Below are 18,937 nucleotides of genomic sequence, written 5' to 3' on the forward strand. Positions count from 1 at the left end.
TCAGCGGAGCTTGTGCCCACCTGCCTGACCCACACCTGGGTTAGCACACACCTCTACATGCCAGTAGGGCCAAGACCCCAGGAACGTGGGGCTTCTCTTTTAGAACAAACCTGTCAGGGACAACCAGCGTCAGCCATCACTGCAGATCCCTCAAGAGGCCACACCAGGCTTCTCCTCCCAGTGCCACGTGGACCAAACTGTGTTGGAACTCGTCTCTAAGCCTCGTCCAAGGTGTCTCAATCAAGCCCTGGAGAATACTGTCCTATTGCTTTACAGACATTCAGTTCTAGACCCAAACTACATTCCTCCATATGGGCACTACCTGCCGGCACGAGCGTCCAGGGCCTGTCACCTGCCTCTGAAAGTCAGGAGAGGACCATCAGCCACTGCGAAGATATGCACAATCGTGGGGCAGCCACTGTATGCAACTCAATGCCATCAGGACCTAGGGCGAAAGCCCAGCTTCCGAGAAAGGAAAGCATCAGGTATGTGGCCCTGGAGACACACATTCCCTGAGTGGGCACATGGGAAGTCTGCATGAAATGCCCATCAGTTTGCTCTGTTAGTCACAACTGTCCCCACTGTCACCACAGCCAACACTCACGGCTTACGAGGCAGGTCACTGCTCCAGGCACTCCACGTCATGCACCCCGTGCCACCCTTCCATTTCACATACAAGGAAACCACAGTGTCTAAGCAGGTGTGAGTCAAGCCCTGTATCTTGCCTTTCACCTCTCCACACCGCCCATCAGTGTGAGCCACTCCCAAAAGTAAAGGCTGGTGCCATCCCAGCAGGATGCACGTTCCCAGGTGGGTTACTCTCCTTGGGGGTCTAGTCCTGACCAGCACATCACTCAGGGCCTCCCCCAGACATCCCTGCAGCTGAGGCCTGGGGCCTGTGTGTAGCGCCAATGCATGGTCCCCATAAGGAGTTCGCTAGAGGATGAACCTCCACAAACCACCCTTCATGGAGCTGCCCACCCAGCTTGGCCAGGCACTACGGGCTGTGAAGGCATTTGGGGAGTGGACAGAGATCGTGGGGCTCTTCTCCAGAAGGAGGAGTCTTTCCTACCTGTGGATGAAAGACGTAGGTGTAAGCACAGGCTCCCACCTCCACCCAGAGAAAGTAGAGCCTCAAATGTAGAGTAACCCTGTACATTTATCATCCAAACTGGGATACTTTGGGGAATGAGCAGGAAGCCTACTAATTACATATGGACACGTGGCCCAGAAGAAAGAAACTTATAAGAAATGCCACTTACCCTTCTTTGCTGTCAAATGTCAGGATGCAAAGACAACAAAGCCACTAAGAATACCCACGACGAGACAAAGACACAAACACTGGAGCTAAGGGTAAGGAACTCAGCACCAGGGAGCACAGAGGAGGGATCTGGGAGAGACCTCCATGAGCAGCGAGCAAAGGCCACCTCAGAAATGGAGGTCAGGGGACGTGCGACAGGGAGGCCGGGTGGCATGTGCAGAGGCCCACATTTCCCTCCAGAGGCCGCCAAGCCTCACACACAGCCTCATGCCGCCCACCCGGCAGCATGTTATGGCACAGGGTTCCAAGGGGAGCAGGCACATCCCCAAAATACCATAAGGCCTGGTGTCTTCGGGGGGGCCCCCTCCTCCAGAGCTCTAAACCTTGAGATAAAGTCCCACCCTTCAGCCAAATCAGAAGTAGCACTGGGTGGAGACAAAGATAATAAATACTTGGTGAAACAATGAACCAAACTCCAAATAATGTTATCTGATGGCCAGCTGCTTTCAGCACAGAACACTTCCACGTTGCTGCCACGCAGTTGCCACGCACCTGACCACAGCTGAGCCCCAAGCTGTGCATGCACAGACACGCACACGTGGGTGTGAGAGGGCGAGGCCAACACCATGCCCGTCCAGCACGCTCCTGGGGGCCTGGGGTAACCAGGACAGAGCACAGGACAGAGGTAAAATCTGAGGTGTTAGCTACTCATGGGTAGCAGATGTCAAACCAAAAATGACAAAAAGATAGGAAACAAAGATGTCAAATAAAGGTTTGGCAAAATGTGAATTACAGGGACTTCCCTGGTGGTGCAGTGGTTAAGAATCCACCTGCCGGGACTTCCCTGGTGGAACAGTGTATAAGACTCCACACTCCCAGTGCAGGGGGCCCAGGGTTCGATCCCTGGTCAGGGAACTAGATCCCACATGCATGCTGCAACTAAGAGTTTGCATGCCACCACTAAGGAGCCTGCCTGATGCAACTAAGACCTGGAGCAACCAAATAAATAAATAAATAAAATATTAAAAAAAAAAAAAAAAGAATCCACCTGCCAATGCAGGGAACACGGGTTCAAGCCCTGGTCTGGGAAGATCCCACATGCCACAGAGCAACGAAGCCCGTATGCCACAACTACTGAGCCTGCACTCTAGAGCCTGCGAGCCACACCTACTGAGACCGCGTGCCTCAACTACTGAAGCCCGCACATCTAGAGCCCGTGCTCCACAGCAAGAGAAGCCGCTGCAATGAGAAGCCTGCACACTGCAACAAAGAGTAGCCCCTGCTCACCACAACTAGAGAAAGCCCACAGGCAGCAACAAAAACCCAACGCAACCAAAACTAAATTAATTATTTTTTTAAAATGTGAATTACAAGCACAAACCAAAAATGGGGGGGGAGGGTGCGGGTAATAACTGTTTTGGTGTGTTTTTGTAATAACTTACTTTTTTTGAGATATAATTCACATACCATATAACTCCCCCATATAAAAGTGTACAAGTCAATGGTTTGTAGTGCATCCACCACCATAATCAAATTTATCCCAAAAAGAAGCCCTGTATACCTTAGCTATCATTCCCCACACACTCCCCCCTCCAGTCCCCAGCAACCACTAATCTGCTTTATGTCTCTACAGATTTGCCTAGTCTGGACGCTTCACATGAATGGAATCAGGTAACACATGGTCTTTTGTGTCTGGCTTCTCCCACTGAGTGGATGTTTTAGAGGGTCATCCATGCTGTAGTGGTTGGTTGTACCGCACTCCTTTTCATGGCCAAATAATATTCCATTGTGTGGATGGACCACATCTGCTTATTGATGACACTGGGGTTGTTTCCCCCTTTTGGTGGCTGTGAACATTCATATCCAAGTTTGGTGACTGTTGTTAAAACTCCTTTAGGAGAGACCAAAGAGGTAAACACCGCATATCATGTGAAGTCTGAACAATTAGCTCCTCAAAAGCTGCAAAGGGAAAAGGGTTGAACGGGGTGCTGCAAGGGGGTCCTGAAAGGCTCCCCGAAAGCAGACTGGGGGGCAGCAGCCCCAACTGCTCAGATCAAGCTCAAGCTGGAAACCTCACAAAGGAAACCTCCACATGCAGGCTACACACGGGCTGGACAGGGAGGGGCAACCAGTGGACAAGAAAGGGCAAAGAAATATTTTCTTTAACAGAGGCCATACAATATAGTCACAGCAGAAACTGTGGTATAACTGAAAGGTCTAAGTCTATGGGGATATCTTCTCATCTAACATTAAAGACACTGAAATTCCGGGACTTCCCTGCGGGTCCAGTGGTTAAGACTCCACGCTTCCAGCGCTTCCACCGCAGGGGGTGCAGGTTCGAGCCCTGGTTGGGGAACTAAGATCCCACATGTCGTGAGGTGCGGCCAAAAATTTATTTTAAAGAAAGACATCTAAATTCCTGCCAGCTACCAAATCCATGGGGCAGGACCTGGCTAAGGAGCACTTTAATCCCAAAGAGAAGAGGTAATTTTCCTCCTCCAAGGAAGATTCTGAGGGTTGATCCAAGCTTCTTCCCCAAAAATAGCGTTAAAAAATCCCTATTGTGTCACTTGAGACCTCTGGGGGCCTCCGAGACTCTCATGAATCCCCTTCCCGCCGACATGCTTCAAGGGCGCAGGACTCGACTGACGGTCACTCCAAGAGCGAGGAATCTGAATCTCCCTCTGCACCCTGACTTCCCACCCAAGCCCCAACCCTGTGTCTCCAGGGTCTTGGGATGTGTCAAGCAGCACTAGGGGAAAAGAGTGAGGTCATCTTGCCTTCTGGCTGCCGAGCAAACCAGCGGCAGAGCCCGAGGAGGACTGCCTGCCCTACTCCACAATCCTCACCCACCTCTCACGCCGCACGTCACAGTGGCGCCAGCCCCAGCACTTCAGGCTCCATCCTAAAACCTCCGGTCATCTCCCCCCCTCCCTCCTGAGAGGTGCAGAGTCTAGTGGGGAGATGTGACAGCAAAACAACTTCTCCAGCCTCAGAATAAACATTCCGTGTGCGTCACGTCAAGTCCCCACCACATGCCGTGTGCCTCACCCACACTTCACTTATTCCACGGAGAGCCCTCGGCAGCGGGAGGCCAGGGCGGCTGCTTCTGCCCCCCGCTCCATCCTCCACCCACCTCAGCACTCTGAGCACCGCCTGGGGCTCTGCCCGTCCTGACAGACGTCCTCCCTGCCGCTCCCATGAGGCATTCAGGGCCTTCAAGTAAATGGCCCAGCTTGAGCCAGACCAGTGGTCCTCAAAGGGATGGCCCTTTTAAGGGGGCCCTGAGACCCTTTTAAGGGGTCCATGAACCAAAACTATTTTTACAAAAATACTAAGTCATCATTTGCCCTTTTTGCACTCATTCTTTCACTAGCATATAGGCTTTTCCAGAGGCTACATGACAGGATATCACAACAGATCATGTGCAAAAGGTAAGAGAATCCAGCTGTCTTCCATTAAGATAGATGGTACGGAGATCTGCAAAGGTAAAATGATGCGACTCTTCTAAGCAAAACTTTTTTTGTTTTGGAGAAGTTATTTTTCAGAATACACCTGTTATTTATGTGAACATGTAACAGGTTTATTTTATTTTTAAATGAATTAATAAAATTTTTTAAATGTCTCATTTTACTTTCTCATACAGTAAATACCATTGGCTGTAACTGACATAAACAAAAGCCCTTTGAAGACCTCAGTAATCAAAAGCATAAAGGGGCCCAAAAACAAAAAGTCTGAGAACCACTGACCTAGCCAGCCGCCCCACCCTAGTCCAGCCCGTCCTCAGATCAGCCCTCCTGGTTCTCAGGGCCCTGCTCACACGCTGGCTCTGTCAGCCCAAACACACAAGCCTTCAGGTCTGTCTCCAGGTCTCCACACGGAGTCCTTTCTCCTCAACAGCACTACCTTAATTTAAGGGGTCGCATCTCATACCAGACTTGCCCCCAGCAGCTGCCTTAAGGTCCATCTGGAACTGGAAGACTCCTGCACACATCTGGGCAGGGAGACCTTCCTCTCGAGAGGCGAGCCTCTGCATGGAGAGGAAGTCTGCAGAGGGGGCTGGGCTCAACAACGGGGCAACACCTACTTGTGGTCCACTCCCCTGGATCCCAGCAGCTAGGAGGCTGACACATCAGAAACACCAGCACCTTGAACGTTCAGCAGGAAGGCTGCACCCATGCTGTACACACATGCTGCTGAAGTTCTTCCATATATGTCAAATATTTCATTCTATTAACAAATTTTAATGCAAGGGTTAGAGTCATCAGTGGTTTTCAAACAGTGCTTCAGGGCCACTGCAGACGATGGGGTGGGGCAGGCGGCTGGGGAACCATCCCTTCCCCCTTCTGGGGACTTCACATGGGCGAGTTCCGCGTTCCATTTCAAGGGGCTCCGTGCTCCATGGCTAAAGAAATAAAGTTTGAAAACTGGTAATAAGAGTAGTAAACAGGCCAGATCCGGTCGGAGACTGGCTCTCAGCAGCTCCCCTGCACCTCATCACCCTGGGGTGCACCGGTATCTCCTTACATGGCCTGGCCTTCAGCTCCCACGCCCCCTCGGCCCCCTTCCCCACAACTCTGAAGCCCCAGCTTAGCTCCTTCTCGGCAGCTAGGCTGATCCTCAGGAGGGAGCGGAGCTCCAGGTGGCTCGGCCAGCCCTGTACACGGGCACAGCACCTCTGCCACAGACCCCAGGTCCCCATCCCAGGCTCCTCCACCCACCCAGCGCCGTATCTGCCTGCCCACCCCACAGTCTGCAGTGCTGAGGTCTGGCTTGATGTGCCGCTTCCCATCGCAGCTCACAACAGAATTCCATGGGACCCAACAATTCCTCCCCTGGTCTCCACCCAGAAGAGCTGAAAGGAAGGTTAGACAGAAGTGTGCATGTGGGTGTTCACAGCAGCACTAGTCACAACAGCCAGAAGGCAGGACAGCCCAAGGGTCCATCTACAAACAAAGAGATAAACAAGATGCGCTATGCCACATAATGCAACACTCGGCCAGAAACAAGCAGTGAACACAGGTTCATGCTACCACATGAACTCTGAAAACATGCTCGGTGCAAATAGCCAGACAAAAAGTCACAATTTCTACGATTCCATTTTGGTGAAATTTCCAGAAGAGGTAAAATCCATAGGGAAGGAAAGCAGATTGGTGGCTGCTGAGGATGGGGGTAGGGGGTGGAGCCTAACTCCTCAACAGTAACAGCCTGTTCTTCTGGGGTGACGAAATGTTTTGAATTACAGAGTGCTGGTGAATTTAGCATATTGTGAATGTGCTAAACTGCACATTGTGCAACTGAACAGTACTATCTATCTATCTATCTATCTATTTATTTATTTATGGGTGCGTTGGGTCTTTGTTGCTGCACGCCGGCTTTCTCTAGTTGCAGCAAGTGGGGCTACCCTTGTGGTGTGCAGGTTTCTCACTGTGGTGGCTTCTCTTGCTGTGGAGCACGGGCTCTAGGCACGCGGGCTTCAGTAGTTGTGGTGCACGGGCTTAGTTGCTCCGTGGCATGTGGGATCTTCCCGGACCAGGGCTCAAACCTGTGTCCCCTGCATTGGCAGGCGGATTCTTAACCACTGCGCCACCAGGGAAGTCCTGAACTGTATGCTTTAAAGTGATTAATTTTACGTTCCATGAATTTTACCTCAAAAAAACAAAAACAAAAACAAAAACCCACACACAGACCTCACTAGATCTCAAGCCCAGAGACGGGAGGGCACGAGGCCACCGGCCTGCTGGCCATCCTCCCTCCCACGCCCCAGCTCAGCTGCCCACTCACCCCTCTGGCCCACACACATGCCCTACAAGCCCAGCCCATGCCCAGGGCTCCTCCCTGGACAGCAGGAGCTGCAGGAAGAGGGGACACTTTAAAAAGCCCTTTCCCTGTTTGGGCTTGACAAGGAGCCGATGGCCGCGGGATTTTTGGAACATGACGCCACTTGTGGCAAAGGGAGGAATGCTACAGAATGCGTGGGGACAAATTTCTGAGGCAACGGCTTTGCAGGAAAAAGTCACACCCTGTCCCTCAAAAAGCAGTGCTTCCTATAAAGTAACAGGTAGAACAGGAGAGTCCAATGGAAGGAAAAAAAAAAAAAGAGCAGGAAATTTAACAAGTTCAGCCCAAGCCACATCGTCCAGCCCCACGCTTCCCAGCACATACACCCCTGGCAGGGCAGCCCCTGGCTCCTGGACACGAGGGGCCAAGGGACACACACAGCTAGAGATCTAAGGTTCAGAAAGCCTACCTGAGTCCACCCAGGTCCACAGGGGGAACAGTGCGAGGAGGCCGAGTCATACTATCTGGGTTTGTGTCCCACCTCTGCCACTTGCTGTGTCACCCCCGGGCAAGTTCTAGGACTTCTTTCCATCTCAGTTTTCTTATCTCTCTACTTCATAAGGCTGTTATGAATATAAATGAGTTAACAGTGGCCTGGCACACAGCAGTTATTGTTAGCTATGAATGCCACCACTGACCACTGCCACAATAAATAATCTCAGAGCACGTCAACTGCTCCTTCGATTTAAGTATAGAAAGCCACACCAGACAAGGCTGCATGGCCAGCTCGCTGGCCCAGTTCCCAGGAAGATCCTCTAAGCTCACAGTGTTTCTAGGAGGGAAGGGAGATGTGGGGATGAGAGTCAACGGGCTGTCTGCCAAGATGGCATCTGCCTGTTAGAAGAGCTTGCTCACAGGCTCTCGCAAGGAGCCACATCTGCTTGTTTAGACCCCACGGAACGCTCCAACCCCTGGATGAGTATGTTATCTGTAAAGGATGTGGGATAGCAGGGGAGGAAGTCACCTGCCAGCTGAAGTGAGTTAATCAATGCTGGCGACCAAAGGGCCTGGCCAGACCTCCTGCTCACTGCCCAGTGATTCAGGACTAGGCCCAGGCTGCTCTCTACCCTCCTCTGCCCATTTCCCCCAGGTCCACGGGCAAGAAAACTTGGATTCCCAGACAACTGCTCCCAGGGACACCAGCAGGATAAGCAGCTTCTCTTAACCCTCTCCCACCTTGCTGATGGCCACTCAGACACTTCCGTGCAAAGTGACTTCTGAAATCGGGATGTGCCACTGCCATTCTCAGGACTTGCACTGTGCATTTCTCTGGGCTTGGCAGGTACTCAGGGGTGGCTGTCACGCTGGCTGCTGGCCTCTGGAGCAGCCCACACCCTCTAATGGTAAGTCTCAGCCTGATGGTACCTGGCCTCCTTGCTTTTTTTTTCCTTTGGGCCACGCTGCACGGCATATGGGATCTTAGTTCCCTGACTAGGGATCGAACCCGTGCCCCCTGCAATGGGAGTGCAGCGTCTTAACCACTGGAGCACCAGGGAAGTCCCGCCTCTTTGCTTCTTATACTGTAAAAATTCTTAAGATCAGTTCACTCTTTACACTTAAACATGTTCTGAAAATCAAACCCACATAAGGAAACCCACAAGGCCCTTCCAATCCCTCGGGGCTGATGTGGGGAAGCTGCTAGGGTGATGCCAAGCAGCTTGCAGGAGAGTAGGCAGCCTGGGCCCCTGCTCTGTGGGCACAGGGCAGATAGAAAGAGAGTCTGAGGGCCAGCCATCCCACAGCACCTTGCCACACAGGCAGCTCCCCTCTCTGGGTCAGTGCTGACGAAACGAACCCCTTACACCGAGCGCCCACTACACACCCAAGCATTCACAGATTTGGCACTCTTGCTACTTCCTGTATCTTCCACCATCCTCACAGGCGCCCACAGAAATGGATCTTGTTGCAGCCCCCGTTTTCAGAGGAGGGATGCAGACTCTTAAATTCTGAGTAAGTTGCTCAAGCAGCATAAGACCCAAATCTGAGCTGAAAGCCCCCTCCCTCAACCCTCCCACTCCCTTACCTGAGCACGTGTAAACTAAAAGTGGGACTGTGTCAGATTTCTAGGTCAGAGCAGTCCCTAAGCGGAAGACCCGCCAGCCCCAGGTAGACAGGCTCTGAGTGCAGCACCCGGGAGACCTGGACTCTTTCTCTGGTTCAGCTGGGACTCCCAGCAGCTGCTCCCCCGCCCAGCCCCTTTAGCTGTGGGCCAGGATACTAGGAGGGGAGAGATGGGACCGCAGGTGCACATGGAGTCTCCCTGGTCTGCCTGTTCCAACCAGTGTTTTAGGACCTAGGGATCAAGGACACAACTACTTCCTGATTCTGAATCCCTCAGGGGAAAACAGGGCTTCCTGTTCAGGGCTGCCCAAAGGTGTGGTCACTGCAACGGGCCAGCAGCCTGTCCAGGGACGTGAGACCCCCCCTAAGGCTGAGATGTCAGGACCTGCGGGAGGACCTGTAAAACGCTCTGCCTGCCCCACGCGCCCCCAGCAGCTAAGGAACCCAAGTCAGGGTACGGCCCTGTTTCTGACAGCAAAGGTTACTGCGTGTTCGCAGACACAGGGAGGGCCAAAAAGAACTTTGAAAAAATCCACACTGTTTTCCTGTGACCTAGGCTGAACCTCCCTGGGTCTCAGTGGCTCCATCTGCTAATGGGGACAATCCTTCACCTGCTTAAGGGTGGGGGGATCACCCAGCCCCTCAGGCCCCTCCTCCCAGGGGTAGGAATGAGAACTCCATTAAACAGCTTTAATTCAGTTTGCAATACCCCAGCCTCCTCCTACTGAAACAGTACCATGTTAACAAGTCAAAGTGGCCTTGCCAGGAGGAGGGAGGACAGGTTCCTGGCCGCACGGAGGCTGGTGTGAGAATCATACAGCCCCATCCCCAGGCAGCCCCGTGACCAAGGGCAGGCACCCAACCTCTCTGAAACCCAATGTCCCTACACTCCACAGGTGGCCATGTTGCCACCGGCCCTGCTTGCCTCCCCAGCTGCCGGCAGTGGAAGGAAGTCACAGCACACACAACACCTGATCCAGTGCGAAGCAGGCTCAGGAGGACTCCACAGGCCCGTCCACTCACTCTCACCGTGAGCTGCCCCAAGGACCGGGCAGGACACCAGCCAGCGCAGCACACACACCAAGCTGAGCGAGGGGAGGAAGGAGCTGGAAGGGTTACAGACTCCAGGCAAGAACCAGGCTGTGGTTTCATGTGAACTAGGATGACCCTGACTGAGAAAACCAGCAAGTGGTTTGGAAGATTCTAGTTCCAGGCTCCAGAAACAAAATGCCAGCAAATCAACCCTCTGGCTCTCTCGCCCCCAAAGGCAGTGACAGTATAATGGGAGTGGTGGGGATGGGCATTCAGGGGTTCCATCCCAGGGCAGCTGTGAAAGAGCCGCAGACAATTTCACAGAGCCCTCAGTTGCTCAAACCGAAGGGACCACGAAATCTAGGGCAGAGTTTTCAAACCTACCCCTCGCAGACCTCAGAAATGACTGGAGGTCCCATGGGTGGGAAACAGATGGCTGAGAGGCCAAGCTCTGACCCCGTGTCGCCCAGAACAGTGTCACTTTTTCTGTTTCACACACAATATTTCTGTACGAGATTCCTTTGAGTAAAAGGCCCCGCAATTTAAAGTTTGAAAACCACTGACCTGGTCCAACCACGTCGTTTCACATGAGAAAGTGATGTTTGGAGAGTGAGTTTCCAAGGATAAACGAAAAGCCTGTTTTCTCAGATTAAATGCTTCGAAATTGGCACCCAGTGCTCACCATGCCTCCCTGTGTGCCTCGCTCCCCCACAGTACGAGGATGTGGGCAGTAGGGTATTACTTCCCTCTTGTCTCTTTTCCCTGATTGCAATGCTCTCTCCTCTCCTTCAAGTCTAGCTGGCAGCTTGGGAACAATTTAAAGATAAATATTCCAAGTCAAATTTATTTCAGCTACACAACTTCAGGGTCCTAGTGATCAGTCGAGAGCCCAAACAAAGTCTGTTCCCCACAGGAGAGACCGTCAGCATGCTTCTTGGAATACTAATTACCACAAAGGGGGTTCAGTAGTCTCCCATCCATTCCACTAGTGGACCACTCCCTGAATACAGAATGTGGGCACCTGCTTTACAGGTGGGAAACCGAGGCCGGGAGAACGTAAGTAACCTTTCTGGGTCACCCGGCCACGTCTGTGCCAAGAACAGAACACAGGTCGACTGTAGTCCTTCTGCGTGGCAAGGGCACAGGAACTCAGAAAGAAAGGTCAAGTAGCAGGCTAGAACGCAGGGAAAAAAGCAGCTAGGATACAGCTGCAAAACACTCAGCAGGGCTTCCCTGGTGGCGCAGTGGTTGAGAATCTGCCTGTGACGCAGGGGACAGGGGTTCGTGCCCCGGTCCGGGAAGATCCCACATGCCGCAGAGCGGCTGGGCCCGTGAGCCATGGCTGCTAAGCCTGCGCGGCCGGAGCCTGTGCTTCGCAACGGGAAAGGCCACAACAGTGAGAGGCCCGCGTACCGCAAAAAAAAAAAAAAAACACTCAGCAAATACAAAGGGTTGTGCATAATGCAGTCACCACGTCCTGCCATGTGCCTGGAGGGACATGTAGCCTGTCCCCACCCCCCCCCCACCCCAGGCTCTCACTCGCTCCCCACAGCATAGGTCCACTAAGCCATGACCAGCAAGCACCCTCCTCTCTTCTGCCCTGCAGGGAGTAGGGTCAGAGCCCCAGAACTCTAAAACACAGTAAAAGGAGTCACCAAAAAAGAAGTGATATTCAAAGAGAACCCCCTGAAGTTGGCAAAAAGATGTCAAGAGGGGGATGCAAACAGGAGTAACAGCACGAGAGAGCCAGCATTCCAGGAATCCGAACGCAGGCCAAGGAGAAAAACCCACAAGCACAGCCTTCCCACCCTGGACTTCCCCCAAGGGTCTCAGGCCAGGCCACTGCAGCCAGAGCCGCCCCATCCACCACTGTAGGCCAGCCACACGTGGCTACTGAGCACTGGGAAAGTGGCTAGTCTGGACCAAAGGTGCGGTAAAGGTAAAAGTGCATATAACAGCTTCGTTACATGTTGAAATGATAATATTTTGGATACGTTAAATAAAACGTAAAGTTAACTTCACCTGTTTCTTTTTACTTTTTTAAATGTGGCAACTAGAAAATTTTAAATTACATATGTGGCTCGCATTATACTTCTATTGGACAGGGCTGGTCTAAGCCAGGGGGGTTGGCAAGCTATGTATACTCGCTCCATTGGCCAAATCTAGCCCATTGGCTATTTTTTTAAGGTCTCAAAACCAAGAATGCTTTTTACATCTTCAAAGAGTTATAGAAGTACCTACTTAAATTCCTCGATTTTTCCTGTAGGCCTGCAAAGCCTAAAATATTTACTATCTGGCCCTTTAAGAAAAAATTTGCCAATCCCTTGTCTAGACTCTAGAAACAATCAGATATTCACTCCAATGACACAAGGAGCAGGGGGCAGGTTTGGAATTTGTGTGTGTGTGTGATTCTTGCACGTTTATTTTTTTTAACTGAGGTAAAATTCACATCACATAAAATTAACCACTTTAAAATGCATAATTCAGTGGCATTTAGTAATTTCCTCATGTTATACAAACAGCATCTCTATCTAATTCTAAAACATTTCATCACCCCAAAACAGAACCCTAACCCCATCAGCAGGCACTCCCCATTCCCCCCTTACCAGAACCTTGGCAACCACTAACTTGTTTTCTGTTTTTACAGATTTACCTGTTGTAGACATTTCATATAAATGGAATCATACAGTATGTGACCTTTTGAGTCTGATTCTTTTCACTTAATATCATGTTTCTGAGGGTCAATCATGTTGTATCATGTCTCAGTACTTCATTCCTTTTTATGACTGAATGATATTCCATTGTATGGATAGACCACAATTTATTTATCTATTCATCCACTGATCAATATTTGGGTTGTTGCTACTTTTTAGCTACTGTGAATAGCACTGTTACAAACATGCATAAAACTATTTGTTTGAATACCTGTTTTCAATTCTTTTGGGTATATGCTAGCAATGGAATCACTGAGTCATACGCTAATTGTTCTGATGAACTGCCAAACTGACTTCCACAGCGGCTGTACCATTTTACATTCCCATGAGCAATGCACAAGGGCTCCAATTTCTCCACATCTTCACCACACTTAATACTTCCCCTTTTCTACTAAAGCCATCCTAGTGGGTGTGAAGTGGTACCTCATTATGGTTTCAATTTGCATTTCCCTAATGACTAATGACGCTGACCATCTTTTCACGTGCTTATTGGCCATTTGTAAGGTCTGGAACTTCTGACACACCCCTTGCCAAACTATCTACCAACCTGTGAATAATCACAAATCTTCTAAAAAGGGTGGGCATGGAATCTTCCCATTGTTTCTGAGATGAATGTTAAGTCAAATAAAGAAGTTCCATACCATGGAACTTCTAAGAAAGTCACAGGAACAAAGGGAAATGATGAAATGATTGACTGAAATGACTGATGAAATGATTCACAGAGACCAACTCCTGGCCCACCCACCTCTATGTCTGGGGTTCCTACCCCAAGGCCCCAGCAGTCCCAGCAGTGGAGTATGGACACAGCAAGGGGCAGAATTAGACCAGGAGGGCTGAGGGGGGACAAAGAAGGACTGGAAGAGCTGGGAAAGATCAAGACCAACCTGCTCGTTCTCCAGGAGGGAGAAACCACCCAGCCAAGGTCCCACAACAAAACAGCACCAGACCAGGGGCTAGAACTGAAGTTTGGTGACACCTTCCTCAAAAAGTGATTCCTAATGGCGCACGAGTCAGCAGGAGAATGAGACATCATGTCAGGTCAATACCCACCAGGAACCCAGGCTGGGACGAGGACCTGTAAGCCAAGAACCTTAGTTCCAGACCTGCTGCTCGGCTCCCTCTATTCTCATTTCACGCTACACAGCCTCCTGAGTGACTCCACTCACTCCTGTGACATCAGAATTCCCAGCTGGCCCCACCCCTCCTCCAGCTCTAGCCGCCCACTGCCGTAAATGGGTGATTCCACCTAAGGACCAAACTGGACCTCCACCTCCTCCAAGTCAAACTTACCACACTATTTTTACTCCTCCCCGCTCCCTCAAATCTACTCCACATCTGCTATTCTCAACTGCCGTTAAAGGTACTTTTATCCACCCAGGTTTCCTCAATCCCCACTCCAATCAACTGCCAATATCCTGTCCCTGGTGTCTGACGACTCCTTTCCCTCCTGGCCAGCACTGACCTAGAGAAGACCTTTACTGACATTTAACTGGACTTCTTCAAGAGCATCTATTAGAACTTCTGCCTTTAGCCAGAATTATCTTCCTAAAACACAAATCCAATGGATTAAAAAGCTAAGCATAGGAAATTCCCTGGAGGCCCAGTGGTTAGGACTCCACGCTTTCACTGCCAAGGGCCTGGGTTCGATCCCTGGTCAGGGAACTAAGGTCCCACAAGCCATGCAGTGCAGCCAAAAACCAAACGAACAAGCAAAACTAAGCATAAAAATAACTATAAAAGAACTAAGAAAAACATCAGAGACTATTTTATAACATTGGAAAGAAAACCTTCATAAGAATGAGATTAAAACTACAAACTATAAAGAAAACATGGAAATTAAACTGTCATATTTAAAACTACCACATGAGAAAGAGAAATGATCATACAATTAAAGACAATGTATGACAGCTGCCAGATTAACATCTAGAGCAGGAGTTGGCAAACCAAGCCTCACAGGCCAATCCTGCCAGCTACCTATTTTTGTAAATAAAGTTTCACTGGAAAGAGCCATACCCCTTAGTGTATGTCTTGTATACAGCAACCTCACACATCGGCTTTTGTGCTACAATGGCAAAGCTACATAGTAGCCACTAAGATCTTATGACCCACAAGGCTGAAATATTTACTATCTGACCTTTTACAGGAAAAGTTTGTGGACCGCTGACCTAGAGTATATACAGAAAGCTCCTACAAATCAATGGTGGGGGAGCCCTAACCCAATAGAAAAATGGACAAATAATATGAAAATACACGAAAGAACAAAATATATTCAATAAATATTACTAAAAGAGGCTTAATCTTACTGGTAACTAGGGAAATTATTAAAGAATTAAATCATTTGATAATACCCAATCCTGGCAATGATATGATACAGCCTCTTTTGGAAGACAACTTGGTAATTATCTGTAGAAAAAAAAATTTAATGCACTTGATGTCAACCTAGCTATTCTATTTTTAGGTATCTGCCCCCAGAGAAATACTTGCATTCGTTCTCGCACGCACATGCATTCTCGCTCTCTCACACACAAACACAAACACACACACACACACACCCAAAAACAGTTAGAAAGCTGTTCGTTGAGGCATTCACCGTCTATAATGACAAAACCTGGAAGTAACTTTGCTGTCCACCAATAAGGGAATGGTTAAACTATGGTACATCCCTGATGGTACAATGTGTAAAAAACAAGTTTGGTATATTGATATGTATTACCATGAAAACGGCTATAAAGCATCATTAAGCAGAAAAAACAAAATATATTTCAGAGCAAAAATGCACATACAGTTTAGATTTAAATAGGTTTTTTAACTGTACTTGAGTCTGCATGTATGCAGAGAAATGCATAGGAGAAGGACTAAAGGATAAATGCCTTAAAGAGGAGGTGGCCTCCGTGATCACTGATCTATCTTCCAGCCTTGATGGTCTAAAATAAGCTCAGGGTGGGAGGGGCAACAGGAAGCAGGGGCTTGAAGGAGACTGATGGGAACCGATTGGCTGAGGTTTTCTAATGGAGCCATGAGGATGAGAGTAAGAGGCTGGGGGAGGGCCGGATGCAGGGAGCAGCAGCTAAAGCTGCTGGCAACATCCCTGAGTCTCCCTCCTTCTCTCTTCAAGAACAGTTTCTTCCTGAAAGATCCCAGGAGGTAGAAGGCTGGCCTAATCTCTCCCAGCACAAATAACCCCACTCATTTCAGAAACGACCATTCCACTTGTGCCCTGGAGGGCCCAGGCCTATTTCAAAACCCACAATTCAACTGTAAATACAGTGCAAGATTAAGGTACTTTTAAATTTGTGACATCCCCCTCCCCACCAAATCCAATTAATTTTAAAAACAGATTCAATTTAAATATGAAGATTCCATTCTAATTCATCTACGTTTAAGAATCGGAAAACAAGCCCTATGAGGTGTAAACACCCAATTTAGGCAGCTGCCTCGAATAACCAGAAAACTCTCTCAGAATAACCCATGCCAAGCCAGAAACTTCCTAAATCCAAGTTTACTATTCTGTAGGTGATTCTTGTTCATTTATTTTTTAAACTGCAAGAAGAAAAAGTTTCATACGATGTCATGCCTTGCTTTTCACAACAGCCTAGTGAGGCAGGAGAGCCAGGGGTCCCTGCTCCCAATTTATAGAGAAGGAAAATAAACTATAACGAGGCAAAGGGACTTGTTCAAGGTCACGCAGCTGCAAGTGATAGCCAAGCCTAGAAGTTCAGTCCCCTGACTCCTGGTCCAGGACCCTCATGGCCACATGAACTGCTTCCCGGGGCAAGGCGTCCAGTGGAGAGGAGGGCATCTCCCTCAGAAGCCCACCACAGCCCGGCACACCACCAGGACACGGACCCTGCCGTCCTAACGCTCTTACTCCGCAGCCCTGGGTGCGGGGTGAAGCTCTGGGTCTCGGGTACCAGAAGTTTCTTTCTGGTCACTGGGGAAGGCAGCCGGTCCCAGGCCGTCACCCCTGCCCTGCCACCCACTCGGCCGGCCGTGTAAACACTTCGCAGCAAGAGAAACGGCCAGGCCGGTCCACTCCAAAGCAGCGTGTCGGTGGAAGGAGCGCCCATGACGAAGTCAGCTGGGCTGGAACGGGAAGGTGCTCCCGGCCTCGCGCAGGGGGACCAGGGGAAGCTCGTGTCGGTTGGGGGGACGGAGGCTGGGGAGAGGCCGGCGGGGGGGGATGAGGGCGGGCCCGGCCGGGAAAGCGGGAGTGGCCGCGCGGGGCCGCAGAGCCCAGCTCCGGAAGGGCCGGCCGGGCCCAGGACCCGCGCCGGGGGCACGCGGGACGGCCCGGCGCCGCGCTGTGGGCGGGTTTCCGCCGCCAAAGCGTGCGAAACCCCCCAGGGACGAGGGACAGAGACGCAGTCAGGAGCGGCGACCCTGGGAGCGCGGAGGCCGTGCGAGCCCCTCCCCCGCCGGCGGCCCCGGGTCGCGGCCCAGAGCAAGACCCGGACCCAGGCCGCCCCCGCCCGGTGGCCGCCGGTGGGAGAGGGCGAGGAGCCGGGCGGCCGAGTGTGGCCCCGCGCTTTGTTCCCGCGCTCGGCCGGGCGCCTCGAGCCGCCGAAACGCATGAGTCACCGGGCGGCAAGCGGAGGGCGCCGCTCCGTCCCGCGGGCGCCGCTTTGTCCGCCCCGCCCGCGCCACCCGCTCACCTGCGTCAGGTCCTCGTCGTTGAGCAGATGCGACTCGCGGGGCTTGAAGCAGTTCTGACACTTGCTCTTGTTGAAGATGTTGGCCTGGAATTTCCTGCACGGGTTCTCCTTGGCCGCCGACATGGCCGGGAACGGGCTCAGGCCGGGCGCCGCCGCATCCCCGGCCGCCGCCTCCAGCCGCGCACGCAGGCCGGCGCCTCACAGAGCGCGCGGCCCCCGCCGCCCGCCCGCGCCGCCGCCGCCGCCGCCGCCCGCCGGTCCCGGGCCCATGGACGCGGCCTCGCGCGCCCACTCCCACTCCCGCCGCCGCCCCGCCGATCCCCGCGCTCGGTGCCCGCGCTGCCCTCGGCCGCAGCTAAGGGGAGCGGAACGCCGGGCGCACTCCAGGGCGGCAGGCGCGCGCGAGGGAACGACAGACCAGCACGCGGGGCGTGGCGGTGCGCGGGGCGGGGCCGCTTCCCGGCGCGATCGGCGGCCCTGAGGGCCAATGGCAGCGACGCGTCCTGGCTAACAAAGAAACCCCCTGGCCAATGGGAGCCGGGGGGGGGACAAAAGGCGGCCAGGCGCAAGGTAACTTGTGTAGGCGAAGTAAGGCGGGGCGTGGTGGGGCGTTCAGGCTTGGTGGACGGGCGCGCAGCCGCCGGTCCTGACAGCTGCGTGGGCGGGGCCTGAGGGAGGGGAGGGGCTGAAGGCGGGGCGGGCCCTGCAGGCGGGGGCGGAGGCGAGGGCGGGGGCGGGGACGGCGGGCTGGCTCTGCAAACAGTTCCTGCAACCTCGCGGTCCCGCGCCCACGCGGAGACGATTAGTTTGACACCCACTATGCGCCGGCCCCGCGTGGCGGTCAGCAAGGCTACATACTGTTCCAAGTACTTGATATGCATGAGCTCAGTGAAGGCTCACAGCCTCCCCATCCCCATCTTATGAGGGCGGACACTGAAGCGCAGAGAAGTTAAGGAGAGGGACGTAGGGTTTTTTTTTGGGGGGGGGGTGACTTAGAGATGTAAGCCCGGAAGAGCTGTCAGTTCTATTGCAGACGATTAGTAAGGGCTGACGCGGTGCCAGGTACTGAGCCAGGCATTCCTGTCCCCACTACGTGCTTGAGGAAAATAAGGCTCCGATGTGTGCGTGTGCGGGGTCTACTAGGCGGGCCAACTGTCACTCCAATCGTCCACTGTCCAGTCTCCTGGCCAGAAGACCACTTGGAGAAGACTGTAAAGGGGGCGCAGGCAGAAGGCTCAGCAGCCAAGAGAGGGGGCTCCTTGGGGAAATTAGGGGCGGCTTCAGGGAGGAGGGGAAATTCAAGCAGAAGGTGAGAGGTCGAGAGGGACTGGGGTGGAGGTAGCAGAGGAAGGAGCAGGACGGATGAGGCTGAGGGA

General features: G+C 52.1%; 1 protein-coding gene across 3 annotated transcripts in view; it reads right to left on the reverse strand.

Moving 5' to 3' along the window:
• MPRIP (myosin phosphatase Rho interacting protein) overlaps positions 1 to 17,993 on the reverse strand; it is a 126,425-nt gene extending 108,432 nt beyond the window's left edge. For 2 of the 3 annotated variants that reach the window (XM_081218111.1, XM_081218112.1), the window contains exon 1: positions 17,562 to 17,787. In XM_081218111.1, coding sequence (XP_081074237.1) covers positions 17,562 to 17,684 — 123 coding nt within the window. In that variant the 5' untranslated portion in view covers positions 17,685 to 17,787. Of the gene's footprint in view, positions 1 to 17,561 lie in introns of all 3 variants that reach the window. The other variant, XM_081218113.1, reaches the window with a different exon arrangement.
• Between the last annotated feature and the right edge of the window lie 944 nt (positions 17,994 to 18,937).

Source organism: Mesoplodon bidens, assembly GCF_964165515.1.
Source record: "Mesoplodon bidens genome assembly, chromosome: 19".
Classification (NCBI taxonomy): Eukaryota; Metazoa; Chordata; class Mammalia; order Artiodactyla; family Ziphiidae; genus Mesoplodon; species Mesoplodon bidens.